Source organism: Pseudonaja textilis, chromosome Z (assembly GCF_049901715.1).
Source record: "Pseudonaja textilis isolate UNSWEBS1 chromosome Z, rPseTex1.2, whole genome shotgun sequence".
NCBI classification, from domain to species: domain Eukaryota; kingdom Metazoa; phylum Chordata; class Lepidosauria; order Squamata; family Elapidae; genus Pseudonaja; species Pseudonaja textilis.
In genome coordinates this window covers 10,292,671-10,313,659 of record NC_142008.1, presented here as the reverse complement: position 1 = coordinate 10,313,659, position 20,989 = coordinate 10,292,671, and the positions used below count along the sequence as shown (strand labels likewise).

Genomic DNA, 20,989 nt, shown 5'->3' with positions numbered 1-20,989 from the left:
TGTTGCTCCCTGAGCTTGATTGTTGTTGTTTGTCCATACATTACATTGCCCAACAGACGGTCTGTGTTTAGGAAAGTTATCATCAAAGCTGTTGCTCTTGAATGATGAGTATTCTTAAGCTTCCACTGGCTAAGATGAATCTACTCACCTCCCTAGGTTGGGTATTGTAGCATCGTTTCCTTTTTAAGAAAACGAAAAATCTTCAAAGTAGGGCCACGGGAAGCATATCGTAAATCAAAAGCATGCTGCAAAGTGTTGGTGAACTGTTATTTCATTAGAATTTTAATATCCAAGCAATATTGTTTCAAGAACTCTGGATCAATGGGTACCTTAACCCGAAATAAAACATAAAAGCTAGACATAGAACCTTCTAAAACATTAGTTCAAGATTCCTTTATCCGTATATCTGATCTTTTTGTTCTGCTTCACTAGCACATTCTCTTGAAGAGAATTAATAGAGAATTTGTACCCTCACCCCACATGCTACTTTGCATTTAAATGACATGTTTAATAAAAATGGATTGTCTTGCCTCTTTTTCATTCCCCAGACTCTGTCCTCTTAGCTTCAGGTATTTGGCAGGTAGAATAGATTCAATGCAAGTAGCCCTGTTTTCTTGTGATAACCTTTTATTGATGTTTTTCTGTTTCTCTTCCAGTGCTTGCCTATAATTTTGGACAATGTACTGAGTCACCCATTACTGGAACAGCTTCTGCCAATCCTGAAATACAATCTCCATGACAATTCAGAGAAAGTTAGGGTGGCATATGTTGATATGTTGCTGAAAATTAAGGCCACGAAGGCTGCAAAGGTGGGATAAATTAGTTTGCTAGGCTGCAGACAGAAACTAGGCAATTTATTCTGAAGTGGGTGCATTCATCAATATTTTAAAAGGAAAATAGTCCAAAGAATTCATTAACATTTCACCCCAAACAATTTGCCATTGTTACGTTTTTAAATTAATCAATACGAAAGAACTTACAATATTCTTTCTTCCCTGTAGTCTTGTTAGCAGTTATCTTTATGGCAGGTCCAGTAGTAAGGTAACAGTTAAACAGTAGTATTTGATTATATTTCTGATGATTTATTTTTTGAAATCATGTGCTCTTTCTTTGCAAGAGATTCAAATTATTTTTAGTTGTAAAGTAGCATCCTGCTGAAGGATGGCATGAGTTTGAGATGTCACTGAATAACCTGAGAGGGCAGAAAATAAGTCAGGGTTATATTGTTGATTTATTCCCTATATCAATAAGCCAGATCAGTAAAATATTCTATCTAATAGAAGTCTCTATGGTCCAGACCTCATTCCTGGAAGATGTGCAATTATTCTAATACAGCTGTACAGTATTTAATTGAACAATGAACTGGTTTTTGAGTCAGAATGCAAAGTTTGAAGTATCCCTTGGTTAAATATAGGCTACCTTAGCGGAGGCAATATCAAAAGAACTCTGGCCATGAAGGACCAAATAGTTAATTATGCTTATTTTCATGGTTGGAAAACAAAGTATTTTTCCTATCTAATACAGGTAGACCCCAATTACAGGTAGTATTTGGCTTACAAAAGTTCATTTAGTTACAATGGAAGTGAAAAAAGTCCCTTACAGCTGGTCCTTACATGACCACGGCAACATCCCAAAGGTCACATGATCAAAATTTGGACACTTAGCATGTATTGACTTTTGTAGGCAGCTTTAATGTCAGTGGAAGAAACCGGATTTGTTCAACAACCACATGATTTACAACTGTAGCCAAAAAGGTAAAATCAGACACAACAATAACCTCACTTAGCTATTGAAATTCTGGTTCTAACTGTAGTCATAAGTCGAGAACTGCATATAGTATCAGCTCTAAGTTGGACATTGATATAATATTGCTATGATGTTCTGTCTACAAATGGCTAATCTAAAATCAATGAGTACAATGCAGATAAAGGCAGATAAACTGTCTTGATTCCTAAACAGTAAAAGACAAATTGACGTTGCAAAATGTAGGCTGCTTTTCATGGAACAGGTTTGTAAAAATTTGTGGACAGAAGAGACAGTTTATGAATTTGTCTAAGAATGCAGGATCTTATATAATTATTCAGCAGGAAGTTCATCTGAAGGTACTTCACCTATCAAATTTAATCACAATAACTTTGTTTCTCTCCCGTTCCCATCCTCTCCAATCAGTTTTGGAAAATTTGTCCTGTACAGCACCTCTTAACTCGCCTTGAGATTGATACACGGCCTGTGTCACGGCGGCTAGTAAATCTTCTGATCGGCTCATTCTTGCCCATCAGTCAACCAGAAGTGTGGTGTGAACGTTGTGTGTCACTCATCCAAATGAATGCATCTGCAGCTAGAACATTCTATCAATACGCTCACGAATATGCTAGTCCAACCAATATAGGTAATTCTGTAGAAAGCAACCTTTGAGATATTCACCTGGGATATGGAACTATTGGTGTATTACAGGTAGTTCTTGACTTGCGGCTGATCCCTTAGTGACCTAATGACTAGTTGTGACCTACTCTCCCCCTTTCTGTAGTCACATGACCACACTTCATGCCTTGTCAACATATCCATATTTATGACCACATTTTACAATAGTGTCAGCTTTGGAAGCCATATTAGCATCAGCTTCCACGCTGCAACATTCTTGAGCCTGGGAAGATGGGAGTGGGGAGGGGTGGGGTTATGGAGTGTATGTGGTTAGACATAATAGCATTCTTCTTTAAAGTCAAGGTCAAGTTATTCCTGCACCTGGCTGTGTAGTGGTTGAAGGGATGTGCCAAGTTGGGATGGATGATGACTGGAGCATGTGATAGAATGATGGGTGCAGGGGATGGATTTATAAGTTTTTACTTATTGGAGGGAAATCCAGAACTTTCAGATTCGGGATTTCCCAGATGTGCCAGTAAACCTCCTCTAATAAAAGGAAACTTGGAGGAAAAACTTGGAGTTTTTAAGGGGTTTTCTGGAACCCTGACAGATAGTTTTGCTGCAGAATCACGCCATAGAGAACAGTGGGCTTGCTCAACAACTATAATGTTCACTTAATTATCATGGTTTTGCATTTACCACCACAGAGTTTGCTTAATAACTGTCACAGAAACATTGAAAAATCATTAGCCATGTGACTGACCCATTTCATGACTCTTATGACTAATAGGCATGCTCCATCACGCTTGTGTGTTGAACACTTATATTTCCACACATTCACAAAGAAGCCCTCTATTGCATTTTTGTAAATGATCAAGGACAGTAATTGTTTCTGAGGAATTCTGGGCTGAACTGAATGCGTTGGGAAGAAAGAACAACAAATTGATTGTAACGCATGCATAAAAGGTGCTAATTACTGGACAGGCATATTTTAAAATGAAAACAATACTTAACTTTTCCTCAACATATTAGCTTTTGGGGGATAACTACAGTCCCATTTTAAATAATTTATTTTGATGTGGTTTTAAGTTATACAGATGTGAACGTGCTCAAAACTATTTACAAATTGTGGAAGTTCCTAATGAGAAAAACGGTTGATGAAATATTAATCTAAACAGCTGTATACATTTATTAAATTGCTTTTATTTATTTTGCTGAAGTGTACATATAGTATGCTACTTTTTAAATGAAGCAATATTTGGGCCAGTAGCTTTATGTCTGCAGAGACACTTGTCATAACTGAGATACTTTGTTCTTTAATTCTAGCTAAACTTATGCTTGCCATTCGGAATTGTTTGAACAAGTGTATCCAACAGCAATTAAAGGAATCCGAGAGTGGAGATGGGCACAGTGAGAAAGAAAACATGAGTGTAAGAACAATGTTTTCATTGAAAATGGTTTTATGACAAGTGGATTTGTGATGTTCTATGGATTAATACAGCTAGGATCTTTTGCTGCTTTAGCTAATGAAAATATTTCTCAGCATTATAGTCTTCCATTTCAAAGAGGATCTTACATAAATTGTATTAAAGGGTTTGCTTAAATTTCAATCTTGCTTTGAGTGGGTAGCAACTTCATGAGTTGTGACATAGTGCATAATCTAGCAGGTTTGCCTATGAGCCATTATGTTATTTTTTGGGAATGTTAGTTAATAATTTTAATTTTTTATGAATAAAAATTCCCAGTCAACACTGCCTTTGGCAATCATGATAGCAAGCTGATGTAGGCTGTGCTTTTGATGTCACCTACCTGTTCATTTACCTTCTAAAATATCAAGATGATATCTGTATCAGCAAGAAGGTGATGGTGTAAATCAGTGGCCCCCAACCTTTTTTGTGCCATGACCCGGGACCGGCATCACAAAATGATCCGCAGCCCGGTACCGGCATCAGCACGCATGACAAGGCAAGGCGAGCCAAGAGACCGGCCAGCCAGCCGTCTCCCACTTCTCCCCGCCACCTTCAACTCCTCCTTTGTACCTTTGCCGATGGGCTTCTCTTCGTGACGGCTTTGGGACAGTCGCTCGGCTTGCCTTGCCTTGGGTGCTGAAAGAATCCTCACGCCTTAGTTTCGTTTGAACCTCCCCCCCTCGATGAAACCAAGGCGCGAGGATTCCTTCAGGACCCAAACACCTCTTTCCAACTGGAAAAGCTCACCCGGAAGCACTTTCTCATCAAACAAGATGGTGGCGCCCAGCAAACCGGTGGCCTGGTAGGAAATGTTCCACGGACCGGTACCGGTCCATGGACCAGTGGTTGGGGACCCCTGGTGTAAATTATATATTTTGTGTGATGTCACAAGTGAATTATATACCTTGTATGATGATGACTTGTGACATTGTCATATAAAATATATAATTCACACAAGATATATAATTCATTGCAGGTTTGTTAGAGATGGCAATGAACTGATTACTTCACGCAGATCCATTAATGTAGCCTTAAAATAAAGTTATTGGTGGTGCTTCTTGGTCTGCTTATTGTCTGGACTACCTTGTCTGGCCAATTCTGACATGAATCTTGCAATTCTCAAAATATGCAGGCAGTCCTAGACTTACAATTGTTCATTTAGCGGCTGTTCAGAGTTACAGTGGCACTGAAAGAAATGATTGGTCCTCACACCTGTGATTATAGCAACATCCCCACTGTCACGTGATCAAAATTCAGGCACTTGGCATGTAATTATGACAATTGCAGCATCCCACGTTAATGGGATCGCCATTTGTGACCTTCATAGCTAGTTCCAACAAGCAGGGTAAATGAGGGAAGCCAAATTGGTTTAACTTCTGTAGGATTACTTAACAGCTACAGTGATTTGTTTAAAACTCTAGCAAAAAAAGGTAAAATTGGATGTAACTCACTGAACAATTACCGTTATCATTTACCTGTACAGAAATTCTGGCCCCAATCGGTCATAAGTTGAGGACTACCTGTATCTCTTCCCCTTACTTTTCAGACTAAAAAATTAGGGAGAGTCTCTTCTAAGATGCTTGATACTTCCCTGTCCTTCTGCAGACTTTATACTGCTTGTCAGACTATTGCCTCATCTACAGCTCTTCCTTCTGTTTCCCAAGATTATTTTCACATAACATTATACGGTCGTGACTCCCTTTTTTTTTTTTACTCCCCCTGGGAGCACCCCTAGGAGTACTGATTCTGCCTTAAATAATGCAAGTCTTAACATACACATTATTCCATTTTTAAAGCAACCTTAATTTGAGACGTATAATTTAAGAATGGCACCTCCTTAATTAAAATCTATTTTGCATTTCAGGTAACAAATAACTTATTTTCGGTTGATGACATATGTTCCATGGCCGGCTTGCTTGAAATTATTGTAATTCTCTGGAGGAGTATTCAGAAACCACTTGATGGCAATAAAGAAGCAAAAAATCACATTGTCCAAAAGTTTGCTTCTGTGCTACCAACATATTTTAAAATATTTAAGGTAAATGTCAGAAAAAATTGATTTAATTTGTTCTTTACATGAGTATTATCCAACTGTGGTTGACAGTTGAGAACAAAATATCAAATAACATTACTAGTTTCAGATCCCACAATGTTTGTTCCCATGAGCTGGAGCAATCCATATACTGTCATTAAACACATGAGTTTAACAGCAGCACATTGCCAATATAATGGCTGGAATTGCAAAGGCTTAATGCCATTCACAAAAGAGATGAAACTAAGAACTAGCATTTTCTAGGAAAATCTCTGACTAGGCCCAAGTTAAGGATTGGGATAGAGAGAAGCATAGTTTTGAGATTGGGGAAAGGATAAGAAGTTTTTGATCAGTGGGCAGGAATAAGGAAAATAATTCTGTCAGTGTTCTATGAACACTGCTTATACCTTGTTGTAGATATCTCTTATCTGATACAGTAATTGTAATCTTCATCTACATTTGATAAATCTTATTCTAATTTAAGACATGAGAAATGTTTCAGCCCAGAGCTTTTATTATTAAAGGATCTAAAATGAGTAGGCTCTTTTTTAAATACAGGACTACTATAATTTTATGAAAATGCAATTATCCGGCTGTGAACATTTTCATCCAAATCAAATGTAACTTCCAATAGGGTTGTTAGTTTATGTTTGTGGCACAATCTAGACAGGCCAAATTATTGGGTAAGTGTTGCTGTATAAGAAGATGCTTTAATAAGTGTCAGGCTCACACTTACTGATTTACCTTTCTGAAAGCTTATTATGCTTTAAAATACAGGGATACCATTTAATGTACTCTCAATTCTTCTGCTTAACAAAGATTTATAGTGGATTTTTGTATGTGTGTGCTTCTCATAGGATGATCGTTGTGTGTCTCCAATAACTATTCTGGCATCTTTCATCCCACCTACTGCTATTCCTACATTCAGGTATGGCTTATTATTTTGTAAAGCCAAAAACGTAGATCAAAAGCTTTTCTTTGAAAAGAGGGCTCTCAAGGTTTGATTAGTGGAAACAGAAATTCTATAGCTGAAAGGCTGGAAAGATTTTTTTTGGAGACAGATTTTTCTCTTTGATCTAATTTAATGAATCACCTTTTCTCTACCGGTTGGTAGTTGTGGTGTGATTTCAAAGCTGAAGAAAATGGAAAACGGCACGGCTGAAAAGAAGTATTCTATCCTGCTTGACTGTCTGTGTCGATGGGGCAAATTAGGACATATCCTTGAATTAATCTGTGATTGGATCACGGTCGAGTCAAGGAATAGAGAGGTATGCTGTACAGATTTGTGCAGCTTCTGGAGTGGGTTGGTTTTATTGTTCTCTATCTCATGCTTACAAATGAAAGGATTTTATTCCCTGTTCTTAGACTAATCAGACTCAACGGCGAGTACAAATCCAAGAAACGGATGAGTCCAAACCAGAACTGGCCCTTGATTATTTTGAATATTTACTGACTCGTTCTATGAACCGACACTGCCTTTTGTCCCTCTCCAGAGAAAAATTGAATGAGCTTCTGAACGTTCTGGAATGCGGAAAGGTCAGCTCCACCATTATTATACAATTGTCTGAAGCAGTTCTAATGGATTCTCCTAATAATGCTTCCTTTACATGCAATTGATTTCTTCCTGGGTGTCCTTTATAGGTAGTCCTTGACTCATGAGCGGGACTGGGCCCAGAATTTCCATTGCTAAACAAGATAGTTGTTAAGTTTTTTCCCCCCCATGGCTGTTGTGTGAACCGCTGCATTTGTTAAGTAAATCATGCAGCCACTAAGTGTATCGGGTCATCTCCCAATTGACTTCGTTGGTTAGAAGATGTCTAGGTTGCAAATGGTAATTGCACGGCTCTGGGGTGCATGCTCTGTAAATACATGCTGATTGCCAAGCATCCCAAATTTGATCACATGACACTAGGGATCTGTGATGGTCGTAAGTGTGAGGACATTTTATTTCCAGCACCTTTATAATTTCAGACGGTTCCTAAACAAATGATTATAAGTTGAGGAATATCTGTATTTGTCCCGTAAGTGCTTAATAAAATTTTAAGCAGTTTCTTCCAACAAATGAGGACCCAGATTGCTCGGGGCAATATGCTGGCTCTGTAAAACCTCTTAGAGAGGGCTCTAAAGAACTATAAAGCACTATATAAGTCTAAATGCTATTGCTAAATGTAGCAAACAGTCAATTGACTCAGGTGTGCTGTTCTTCCTAAAAAGGGCTATCTCCTTGCACCCAGTATGCATGCCAAAATGGGGCAGTGCTGATTAAGATAACATTACCTGGCCATGTAGAACAGAGATCTCTGCATGATATGAGGGAATCTCATATCCATGCGCATATCTTGTGTGCTGCTGGCTCCAGTCCAGTATCTGCCTTTACATAGGGACTGGAATCTGCTGACGTGAGAATAACCCCAAAATAAAATCTCTATTTCTTCATGAAATGAACTCTTAAAACTCCACAGTGCATTAATATTGGATTGTTTATTGATCGTTGAACCAATTGGATGCTGGGTTGGATATTTATACCCAAGTCTGGTGTGAAATTTGTTTTCTGCTTTAGGATGACACTAAAGTTGCTGTGGGTGGACATGATACTGAGAGGTATAAAAAAATTCTGTACGGGCAGAACATTTTCCTCTTAGGTAGGGCTCAGTCGTTATTTTTTCCCCACTCTTTTTAAAAATGTGTCGGGAAGCGCAAAAATTTGGGGGAGGCAGAAGAAACCTCCATTTCAGAAGCAAACTTAGTAGACTGACCTCTTTTGCATCAATGGCACTGAACTGGCTACGTCCTACAAAACCATCAATTAGAAGGAGAGCAGTCTGTGCAACTAACTCCCAGTTTTCTTTATTATTAAATGTGCAGCTACTCTGCTGCTTTTAAAAACAGTCAAGCCCTATTGCAATTAGGGAACTAGAGAATATAAAGCATAACACTGAGGTCATTGCAGTTAAAATAAAAAGCAAAAATTAAGATCAACCCCCATCAAATATGATCCCAGCATTATAGCAATAGCACTTAGACTTATATACCGTTTTACAGTGCTTTACAGCTGTTTACAGAGTCGGTCTATTGCCCCCAACAATCTGGGTCCTCATTTTACCCACCTCGGAAGGATGGAAGGCTGAATCAACCTTGAGCCTGTTTGGATTTGAAGTGCCAAATCTCAGGCAGTTGACAGTCAGCAGAAGTAGCCTGCAGTACTGCACTCTAACCACTGCGCCACCAAGGCTCTTATTATATACTTTTAATTATTGCAATACTGGACATTTATGTTTCAAAAAACAATATAAAACATTTCAAAATAAATAGAACATCTACAAATTTGAACGAAATGGGAAAGATTTCAATATTTCAAACCACCTATCCATAGTGGGATTTTTTTTTTAAAAAATAATAATTTAAATGTTTAACGATATAATTTAGTTTAATATTAAACATGAAATATTTTTTCTCCCAATTTGTAGGATGCGCTAGATTCTTATATTCGAGAGGGCAACCCAGAATATTGTGGCTTTTATCAAGCAACGGCAGTGAGAGCCTTTAGCCTTTACTGTAGATTCAGTATACATCTTTTACATCAGGTATTGTAAATCAAAGAGCTCTCTCCATTTGAGTAGAATGAATCTTGAATCCCGCAACTCCATTGTAGCTGGATATGTTTCTTTCTCTTAACAGTTTGTCTCTGAAAAACAGAATTATCTGTCAGCTTTGGAAAAGTTAGGGACCTGGATAGAAAACAGCATTCTGCCTCATTTTTTGTTAGAGGAAGAAGAGGGCTATTTGAAGCCATCCAGTGAAATCTCTCAACTGGTGATTCAGGTATTCTGTTTGTGTGTGTGTGTGTGTGTGTGTGTGTGTGTGTGTGTGTGTATTGGTTTCCTATTTAGCATGCTCCTTATATCTATATACATAAAAGCGAAATACCACTTGCGCATCATCACAAAATCTCCAGAACCATAAAGCCTACAAACTTGAAATTTGGCATGTATTCTAGGTGCTCACTAAGAAAGGATTTTTCAAAATGACCATCAGAACATTAGTATTTCATATATTATTAACACGCTCTGATGCTGAGGAGTTCTACTCCCCCTCCCCACCTGAAAAGAAATCTGTTCCAAATGCAAAACACAAGCAGAGGAGAGGAGTTTCAGTTTTAGTTTCATAGCACCAAGCAGCTTTAGGACAGAACAGTTGAGCTAAGCCTTGCTGTCTCCTTGCTCACACAGCAAATACTGTTTCAGTTTCCAAACAGCCCTCAACTCTCACACACTGACAGGAAGCTAGCCAGATGAATACCGATTGATGCTGAGTAAGGCAGAGGCACAATCCCCCCTTATTTTCCTCCCCCAAAACAGCCCGATCACATAGTTTTGTAGCGAAGCACGAGTATAGAGCTAGTATAGTGATATATTATTTATTAGATTTTTATCCTGCCTTTATTATTTTATAAATTACTCAAGGCAGTGAACTTACATAATATTCCTTCCTCTTCCTATTTTTCCCTCCAACAACAACCCTGTGAGATAAGCTGCACCTAGTTAGACAAGCTGGCTTTAATTGTTTGTGAGTAATCTGTCTGACTCAGTGTAGACATCACTCCCATCGTACACTGTATTAAATTTAGAGTAACCCAAAACATTGTTTGTTTTCCCAGTTCAGAGGCAACTGAGGATTTAGAACTACTTCTGCATTTTAGTTTTCCATCTGATCAGAAACACATTATTTTATTTTATTCATTGTATTTACATTACAGTTTTCTTCCAGGAGTTCAACCATGTTCACTTCTCCCTCCTTTCATTTCATTCTTTAACAGTCCTGGGCAATTAGCCAGGTGGGGCGATTGTGACTGGCGCATACATTGGACGTGATAACAAGGCTGGGCATCCTTTGTTCTTCACTGTGTTCTCTGTATGTGATCACCTGGGGTGCGTGCCTGTGGAAAGCTTACGGAATCGTTTGTCATAATTGATTTTAGATACCTTGATAATGTTCCCTCCCAGTTTTCTTTTCAAGCTAATGATTTCTAAGCATCCGTTCTTTCCTTGCATAGATCATTTTGGTTGCTCTGGTTTGACATTCCAGCTCTTTTAAATCCCTTTCTCAGACATGACAATTAGAACTCTTCACATTACTCTCAGGGTCGATGTACCACAAATTTGTATGAAGAAATTACAAAGTTGATGTATTTATTTTCAATCCCGTCAAATTTCCTAGCATGGAATTTGCCTTTTTCACAGGTAGTCCTAGACTTACAATCAATCATTTAGCAACCACTCAAAGTTAATGCAGACCTTCAAAAATGGATGTTTGATCCAAGTTGGAAATTTCAATAGTTGGGTGGGGGGCATTGACACTTGACTGCACTTTATACGCCCATCAATATGACCGCAATAATGGCCATTTGCAGCGTCCCACAGTCACGTGACTACATTTTATGGCTGTCACCTCTGGTTTTTGATGAAACTGCACCTACAGAGAACCATTGGTTTGTTTAATAATGACAGCATTCACTTAATGACCATAGTGTTCATTTTACAACCGTCACATTGATCTAATGACTGCTGCAAAAAGACATAAAATCTATTTAGTCATGTAATTGTCCCATTTTATGACCATATTGACATTCGACTTTGTCCTTTGGTTGACTCTCCATCCATTTTAAAGAGATTATTATGGAGGTTTTCTGATTCTTGTTTTTCATCACTCTGAATAGTGTGATATTATTTGCAGGCTTAACTAGCTATGGAAGAGTTGCAGTGCTTATGAACTTAAAAATCAAGGTCTTTTTATGACTGTTTAGAATTAAGTGAAGAATTTGTTCTCTTGGATCCTTATTTACCTTTAAAGAGAAAAAAAATCTATTTTGTTCCTACTCTTTGTTTTTTGCATTTTAACCAGTTAACAGTTCATAAAATGGGGGATCCTCTTATCTCATGGTCTCTAAGTTAGCCCGAAAGCTTTTGATGAGAAACTTTATAAAAAAAATTTGAAAACCCATCTATCTGCATGGCCACCTTTATACATACACTTACAGACACACTTTAAAAAAATCACCTTAAAAAAACCATGTTTTTTTCCCTTTTGCAAAATCCATATTGTTTTTCCTTCAGCAGGGCTGGTATAACATTAAGAAACTGGGATTCCTAAAAATAAATCTGGTGAAAGCATTTAAATCACTTTTAGTATTTTCTACTTTATTGAGAACTTTTGTTAGTAACTTTTGTTTCTTAATAAATCACCTGAAAAAAATGACCCAATCTTAGCTGTTCTATTTTAGAAGTATAAAAAAAGTAAATTTTTGTTGGTTTATAAATGTAAAACGTACCTTTTTTTTGTTTTTGTATTTAGACTTACCTAGTGGTATGCAAAGATCTTATAGCTGTTGGACTTGGTGATTTCGAATTTCAAGCTAGTCTTCTGAACTTAGCATCTAGGATCATATACAGAAGTATGATTTATATATCTATATATACATATTGTATTTCTTCCCCTTTCTATACAATTTATATGAAATTTATACTGCCTAACAGATAGTAAAGACTGATGTTGCCTTACCCCAAAACTATTAGGATAGTATAAGATCAGTGACAGACATCACAATCTATAAATGTAGTAACAGATAACAAAATTCTCAAAACTATGTCTTATATGATATAGATATATCAGCCTTTACTGCTAGTGTGCATTCCCATGTGTTTTATATGTATGAAAAATAATACCCTGTTTCTCCAACAATACGGCCTCCCACAATAGGAAGTCCCAGCATGTTTTGTAGGCATGAAATGAAATTAAGCCCCTCCCCCCAAATTAAGGCCTATATTAAAACATGCAAAATGGGGGGGAATGGTGGGGGGGCTTGCCATTAGGAAGTACTTTTGTTGCACACCCGGATATGTGTTGACCCCGATACGAAGTGCCCCACCAACGCCGAGATCAACATCCAAGCCGTCACTGCCTGCTCAAAGATGCAAGGGGGGGGGGGAATTAAGTCACCCCCGAAAAGACGGCCTAGCCTTTTTTCGTGGCTTAAAAAATAAGACCCAGCCTTATTATATGAGAAACACGGTATGATGAAATGTAACTGAAGTGTTGCTGTTTTCTTAAGAGATTCTGGGTTCTATCCATTATTTTGTATGTCTCTTTATTGAAACAATACAAATTCAACAACTTCCAGGAATTAGTAAATTCATTGCCCTCCTCCTAGAGGACTCTCTAGATATATGAGTTTCAAATTCAGAATTTGAAACATCAAGACTGATGCTGAGAATTCTGGAAATTGAAAACAGTTGAAAAGTGTCCATATTGGGGAAAACTCTAACAATATATTTGGAATGGAATAACTAAGTTTACTGTCTGCTATATATCTTTCTTCTTCATAGAATGGAAAGTAGACTCTTCCAACCTTACATTTCATAGAATATAAGATTGGAAGAGTATTTAGAAATCATTTAGTGCAGGGGTCTCCCAACCTTGGCAACATAAAGACTTGTGGACTTCAATCTCCCAGAGCTGGCTGAGGAACTCTGGGGGTTGAAGTCTACAGGCCTTGAAGTTACCAAGGTTGGAGACCCCTGATTTAATGTACTCCTCACACTGTCCAGGAAGCCACTACCGTGGCATCCATGACAAGTGTCGTATTTGAACATATTCAGCGGAGGAGAGTTTACTGCCTCCTAAGACAAGCTGCTCCACTTTTGAGCAGCTCATGGGATTTATTTCCTGACTCCCAACCAAAACTTATTTCTCTGTCATTTTAACCCATTGTTTCTATAACAATTCTGAGGACCCAGATTGTTGGGGGCAATATGCTGACTCTGCAAAGCTCTGTGAAGCTGTATATAAGTCTAACTGCTATTGCTATTCTGAACAGTTCTACTCCACCTTCAGGTAGCTCATAGTCTTTTCCTCATTAAGCCTGCTCCATGTGTCCTGATAATATATTTTTCCTGGTTGTTTATCACCTTGTTTCCTCTCCCAGGGATCCCCTCCAGTGTGTTCAACATTTCCCCAAAGCATAAATTTAATAAATAAAACAAATAAATAAAAATAGGGTTTGCAGAGATAAATGGAAGGGGTGGTCTAATCAGTGCTGAATAGGCAGATTCAATTTCTTTTGCTGATCCAGACACTACACTTTTGAAGATACAACCTTAGAGTGTGCTTTCTGTTTTCCATGTTGTTTTGTTTTGTTTTGTTAGGAAAAAGCTTCGTTTTAATTCCAATGTTGCTTTCTATCCTGAGAGAGATTGTTAAAGCTTCCTTAGCCTGTGACATCGTCAACACTGATTGTATAACAGAACTTCTAAATAATGTTCAGAAAATGTTCCAGAAAATTCTAGAGTCTATGGTGCTTAGGCTCAGGAGTCGAAAAGAAGAAGGGATCCAGGTACCGATTGCATCTGAACTTGGCCATATTTTTATTCCCCTTCTCTCCCCCGCCCCACCACTCCCCTGGTTTGAATTTTTCTATTTTAACAATTGTTCTTAGTTTTAATAATCAATCCCGTTCTGATTCTTGTTTATAAAAGAAATAATTCTGCAGCCGTAATTGAGAGAAATGGTCCTCCACCGTAGCTCCAGACTTTTAAGTTTTGCTTTGAACATTTCTCGTATATTTCAGACTCTCTCTTCCTTTTAAAATACCAAAATCCAATTACTTTCTAACCAACTCATATTAGCAAAGGTGTTCAGTTTTCTAATGAAAAAACTGACATTGGGTGACATTTTGTGACAGAACTAAAATCGCTCAGAACTTGGTGGTGTTTTAAGTGGGAGCTTTGACAAGTCCACATGAAGATCATTATACAATCCCACACTTTCTGAGATAACACTTACCCTTGCTTTATTTTTTTTAGTTTTCTTTGAAAATCACTTCGTAAAAAGGCCAGTAATAGGCAGGGTAGGAGTGTAAAAAAAACCAAAATCCTTTCAGAGATGGTAGGATAACTTTTTCATAGATGATAACATTGGTTTGAGAAATAAAATTATTGTTTCTTAAAGGGACAGCACATGCACAAGATGCCATGATAAGACTTTCAATTGTTTTATTAGATAATTGTGCTACATAGTTTCTTTAATGTCATCTTTTATTGTCTCTGCTACCTGCCTTTCATATTTCCAATTCGTTGTAAGGCTATTAAGTTCTTTTCTCAGCCTCAAGTGGGTTTTTTTTTTCCTGAGTATAAAGATTCGTGACTGTTTCTTCTTGAGCCTTTTAATACCTTTTTATATTGAAAAATAATTCTATAAAATGATTGCCCCTGGACTCTGATATTGATTTTAGCCTCCTTTAAATAGCCCTGGGAGAATTGGAATGTTTGTTTGTTTCTTTTGAAGTTTGTGCTGTAGCGACATAAGGAAAAGTAAATACAGGTAGCCCTCAATTAATGACCAATTGTTTAACGGCTATATACAGAGTTATAACAGTCTTGGAAAGTGCATTATGGCCGATAAAACATCTCCAGCCATCTTAAATATTGCACTCTCCTTATCCCATTCCAGCAGTTCTTTGACTGCATTTCAGGCACTTGGCAATCGGCTCATATTTACAACTGGTTGCAATGTCCTGCAATCATGTGATTGCGATTTGCAGGAGGGGTTGCTAATTTCCAGGAAAATTACCTATTTGGGAGAATTGATATGGACTTACGATCACCATTAAAACAATAATAAAGCTGAGAGTCATGTGGATATCTCCACTTACAACTGTCACAACATAGCACCGAAATTCCAGTTCCAACTGGTTGTAAATTGAGAAATATAAATACTATTAATGTGTCTATATAAAAAGCTTAGACAGATGCTAGATTTGCCTGGTCCCTTCAGAGTAGAGAGACCTATTTCTATATGAAAATAGAAGTATTTTACTGCAGTTTTTTAGGAAAGAATCAGAAAATAATGCAGCCTTTAAACTAAAAACTTTTCTGGAAGCCTTGTATGTTTTTAATCTGCGTAGTTGTGCATTTTTGTCTCAGCTTCTTTAAAAGACATATAGGTATCATATAGGCTTGTTGACTATAAAGCTGTTTTTTTCCCCCTCCCCCCAGTTAATTTACTCGGTTCAAGAGCATCTTGGAGAATTTGTACACGTAGTCCAGTCCTGTGTGTTGATTTTTCCAGCGGTTTATCAAGGAATTATGTCTTCTCTTTTGGCTGGAGTAGTGGTTGAGATGAATTGCAGCTTGAAAAAAAAGGTAACATGTTTTGCTTTACTATTCTGGAAGATATTCTGTGTGTGCATCTAAGAATGGGTTTAAGCCAGTGCTTCTTGACCTTTGTAGTTTGAAGATGTGTGGACTTCCGCTCTCAGAAGGCTGGCTGAGGAATTCGGGGAGTTGACATCCTCATAATTTCAAGGTTCCAGTGAGAAACATTCGTCTAAGCAAAATATTCAAGGGTTTATCAGCTGTGATGGAGATCAGACCTCTTGAGGCTCACTAGTATAACTATATCATGTGCCTTCTTTGAGTCATAATTAAAAATAATCAGGGGGAGACAACATCATAGTGACATGATCTGCATATTGTGCTATAATGTACAGTGGTACCTTATTACTTTATAACTTGTCAAATTTAGCCTCCGTGCACACGGAGGCAAAAATGTTGTCCCGGTACCTGTCATTTATTTGGTACTGGACACACTGTGAGAGGAAGAGGGAGATGGCCACAAGGAAAGGACAGGAAATTGGCTATGCCGGGGAGGTCACTGCAAAAGGAAGTGGGGGATGGCCAAGAGGGGTGGGCAGGAAATCAGTCATGCTGGGGAGGTCACTGACATAGGAAAAGGGACAGACATAAAGTCCTTCCTGGCTGAAACCAAAGTTCATGTGATAAGTCCTATGGTTTGTTTGGTACTTGTCATTTTTGGTACTTGTCGCCCCCTCTGGAACCAATTAATGAGAAGTTCTAGGGTACCACTGTGCTTTGTTTGGTCCTAGCTTGTTATATGAACCCATACCATAGGGTTATGAGGTACGTTTTATGGCTTGCTGTAATGTGTGAATTTAGCAATTGATCTTGCTGGCTATGAAAGCCAAACAAGCAACAACTAACTTGCTATGGTGGCTGGAGAACTTTGGGACTTGAAGTCCACATTTCTTAAAATTACTATGGTGAGAACTATTCCTTATTCGCACAGAATCACAAGCAATGTCTTTCAGGCAAGGTCTTTTCAGTATGGAATATGTGGGGAGAGAATGCCCAGGAGTGGCTGGAAATGGAAATCATTTCTATCATGTCAGTCTAGTTCAATGTTGGTATACCTGTTGGGCTTGGCATGTTAAAAATTCAGAAAAGGCCTACCTTGACTCACTGTGTCTCACACACACACACTCCACCATAGACAAAAGAGGCCTCTTGACTGCCTATCTGGACTCTCATCTCCTGGACCAATAGCTAACCTTTTTGATGTCATGTGCGCATGCACACACGTGCCTGCACCCATAATGCAATGTGTGCCTGACTCCCCCTGCACATGCCCGTGCGACCCCACATGTGCACAGCTTACCCCTGCAACCCCCTGCATGCACAGCTTACCCCTGCGCATGCACATGTGTTTTTCCTGTGCGCCCCTCCCCACGCATGAGCAGCAGATACCTGACAATCAACTGGCAGAAGGCACACATGCATACACAGTAGATCTGTTCCGGGTGATGGCTTGTGTGGCACAGGTTCGTCATCACAGTCCTAGACTTGACTCTCCTCCTCTCCCAACCTCCAAAAGTTAAATAGAGGGGTCTCTGGAGGCTCAGAAAATCACATGAGAATGCTCATGCGATTTTCAGATACCTTGGAGCAGAGGCCCCTAACTGGTACTGACCCATGGCCAATTAGGAAACAGGCAACGCAAGTAGTGGGCAAGTGAGTGAAGCTTCATCTGCCCATACGTAGGATCTAGGTTGAGTGCAAAACCATCCCTTCCTAGTTCGTGGAAGACAATTTTTATTCTGAAACTAGTCCCTGTTTTCAGAAGGGAGACTGTGTCAGAGCAAGGTCCTCTTGCGTGGCTTCTAGACTCTAGCTAATGCTGTGTTTGCCAAGATAGTGTAGTTTTGAAAGCCTTTTCTAAAACACATCCTGCCTTCATATCTCCTCATAATTCACATCTCAGGTTTCCAATTTTTTTTAAAGAGCTGTAACCATCAGAGGAGAACGCTGTAATTCCCCTTAGTCCAGTTTTTGGTGACCAATTGTTCATGGCTAATATAACTTTCTGTACCTGTAGAAATGAGGGCTCTCAAATTCTAAAATGGCCCTTATTGAATGCACGTCTGTTGTTAAAAAAAACAACTTCACTAAATATTTTGGAATTGATCCTGATGGTGTGAAGGGGCTGAGCAGAAAATGGTTGGCTCTAACCCCTTTTCCCCCAAGCCTCAAGACTAGCAGTGCTGAACTGTCAGTCAAGCTTTTAGCCTTCAAAGTGGGCTGATGTTACATGCCTTCCAGAAAGCACAATTGCAGCTTTGCTGCTGTTATTTCTTTTCCCACAGGATTATTTGCCTGTCTTCCTCCTCCTCCTCCCAGACTGTAGCTCTTTCAAGGATCATAAAAGACTGAGGACAGTAATATCAAATGCCAATTGTTGTTCTATTTATTGCCTTCTGATTTTCCAGAAGCACTTCTTCATATTTCTTTTGCTTTAGGTATCAAATACAGAAGAACTAATAACACCTAAGACGTTCTCAGATCTCCCACCACTTTCAAGTGTTTTAATGACAATTGTGAATAAATCAGGAAATGGGCTTAGGTAAGGTCTTTTATAGGTGGGGGTTCTTGATCCAATTTCCCCCGTTTTCCCACAGTATTGTTTCTGTTCTCAATAGGCATGCTAGTATTGACCAACTTATATGCAGTTCTGGTTTTGAGTTGGATTTTTATTTTATTTTTTTGAACTACTGAAAATATTCTACAGAACTGGAATTTCATAATTTCAGTCTACTAATCTTTCTTAAAATAAGAGCTGCAGTTTAGTAGTAGTTTGTACTGAAGATTCATTAAATGCTATTAAAACAACAGATTTTAAACATTCAAGCATCTTTATTACATAAACACTGAAATAATTAGTATTTCTGAGTATAGAGCAATGTCTGAGGCAAATTGATTTTACAAAAACCTACATCTGTTATATAACTACACTGGAATATAAGATGTTGATAACATTAACAAGTTTCAGCCAATTAGGTTATGCTCCAGCTGACCACTGTGGTTAAGCTAGTTGGAATATAACAACCTCTCCCTCCTCCTCTTCTATCTATCTATCTATCTATCTATCTATCTATCTATCTATCTATCTATCTATCTATCTATCTATCTATTATAACAGGGCTTTTTTTAACTGAAAGGATGTTGCAAAATTGCTTCGAAAGCATCAGTGCAGCTAAATAAATATGGAATGCTATTTCCTGCATCTGAATATAGCTTATGATTTCTGGAGACTTGCTGATTTTGTGATTCTCAATTCCAGAACCCCCTCACTTTTTCAAAAGCATAAATTAAATTCTAGAAATAAAATGTCTTCTATTTTGTTCCATTCCCCTCTTTCAAATTTGTTAGAAGCAGCAGCAGCAGTAGAGATTGTGAAAGGGAGAGGATAATGGCTTAAATGTTAAGGGTGGAAGCAATATTTTTTGAGGAAGAAATGTGCTTCAGAAAGCTGCTGATTACAGCAATATGAGAACTACTAGAAGGAAATTTCTAGAATCTGAGTCTAACAGTCTTATGAAGACTTCATAAAAGGTTATAAAATTTAAACATTCTGCAAGGTCATGAATTCATACTTTGTTAATCTGCCTTAAATTTCTGTATAGCTCATGTTTTTGTATATTTCATGCATATATTATTCAGGTATTTTCTGAATGAATTATTGGAATACACTGAATCTGAAGAATGTGAAGGAATTATTAGCCTTACCACTTGTGTGTACATTATTGCTTTAAGTAAAGGTGAGTAATAGCTCCATCTCTCTAATCCAATGGAGTTGTACAAGTTTAATTCCAGTTTCTAGAATTCCAGTTTCTAGATTTCAGGGTGAAGGAATTGAAGTGATTACTTTTCGCTTCAGGGAAAACCATGAAACTTCACTAGGCTGTATATAGGGTCAGTAGCGTTTGTTTTAAATACCGTGTTTCCCCGAAAATAAGACTATCCCGAAAGTAAGTCCTAGTTTGATTTTTATATGTGTGCCCAATATAAGTCCTACCTCCCCCCCCCCAACAAGTGCTAATTAAGACCCCGCCCACTCCAGGGTGCATGGGTAAAAATTAAGCAAGGGTTGGGATGGGGATGGTAGAGCTGCCCTACTACTTACCTTTGGACAGTTGCAGCCAGACCCTGCCTACCCCGACACCTGCCTTGCCGGCCCATTTCTTCTGCAGCTGGCAAGTCTTTCCTGAAGGCCTCTGCAGCTGATAACGGAGCTCCAGATTGATCTTGCCGGCTGCAGAAGAAGTTCCACGGGCGACGTGCAAATGAGGTGAGTCCATGGACGACATTCCTCCAAAATAAAACCTGGTGCCTTTTTTTGGGGTGGCAAGAAAACCCACATGGTATTATTTTCAGGGAAACATGGTAGTATACCTTCAGGTGAAATAATGAGATTTGCTACATATACCAAGTTATTCAGCACAATAAACACTTAAGTGGACTGGGAAATGCTGTGGAAAGATTAGGCACGTACTCTTTTAAAAAAGTATATAAAAATATTGGTATAATCATTGATGGACAATGAAATGAGCCTTCAGTCTTCACAAACACAGGTGAAACTCAAAAAATTAGAATATCGTGCAAAAGTTCATTTATTTTCAGTAATGCAACTTAAAAGGTGAACCTAATACACTGCTCAAAAAAATAAAGGGAACACAAAAATAAGACATCCTAGATCTGAATAAATGAAATGTTCTTCTTAAATACTTTGTTCATTACATAGTTGAATGTGCTGACTACAAAATCACACAAAAATTATCAATTGAAATCAAATTTAGCAACCCATGGAGGTCAAATTAGTGGAAAAAAACACTACAGGCTGATCCAACTTTGATGTAATGTCCTTAAAACAAGTCAAAATGAGGCTCAGTAGTGTGTGTGGCCTCCACGTGCCTGTTATGACCTCCCTACAATGCCTGGCC

The 20,989-nt window shown here is 38.3% G+C and overlaps 1 protein-coding gene and 1 long non-coding RNA gene across 6 annotated transcripts in view; one reads left to right on the top strand and one right to left on the bottom strand.

Moving 5' to 3' along the window:
* Positions 1–20,989, top strand: part of NCAPG2 (non-SMC condensin II complex subunit G2) — a 50,309-nt gene that overhangs the window by 23,959 nt on the left and 5,361 nt on the right. For all 5 annotated transcript variants that reach the window (XM_087917876.1, XM_087917878.1, XM_026718327.2 and 2 more), the window contains 14 exons: positions 657–809; positions 2,170–2,389; positions 3,688–3,791; positions 5,695–5,868; positions 6,720–6,790; positions 6,977–7,130; positions 7,228–7,398; positions 9,330–9,446; positions 9,541–9,684; positions 12,214–12,313; positions 14,064–14,251; positions 15,912–16,058; positions 18,509–18,612; positions 19,710–19,807. In XM_087917876.1, the coding sequence (XP_087774002.1) occupies positions 657–809; positions 2,170–2,389; positions 3,688–3,791; positions 5,695–5,868; positions 6,720–6,790; positions 6,977–7,130; positions 7,228–7,398; positions 9,330–9,446; positions 9,541–9,684; positions 12,214–12,313; positions 14,064–14,251; positions 15,912–16,058; positions 18,509–18,612; positions 19,710–19,807 (1,945 nt within the window). The remainder of the gene's footprint in view (positions 1–656; positions 810–2,169; positions 2,390–3,687; positions 3,792–5,694; positions 5,869–6,719; positions 6,791–6,976; positions 7,131–7,227; positions 7,399–9,329; positions 9,447–9,540; positions 9,685–12,213; positions 12,314–14,063; positions 14,252–15,911; positions 16,059–18,508; positions 18,613–19,709; positions 19,808–20,989) is intronic.
* On the bottom strand, positions 9,397–12,304 carry LOC148123903 (uncharacterized). Its single transcript, XR_015740365.1, has 2 exons — positions 12,220–12,304; positions 9,397–9,547 (listed from the first exon to the last, which is right to left on the bottom strand). It is a non-coding gene; the product is annotated as an uncharacterized LOC148123903 (long non-coding RNA).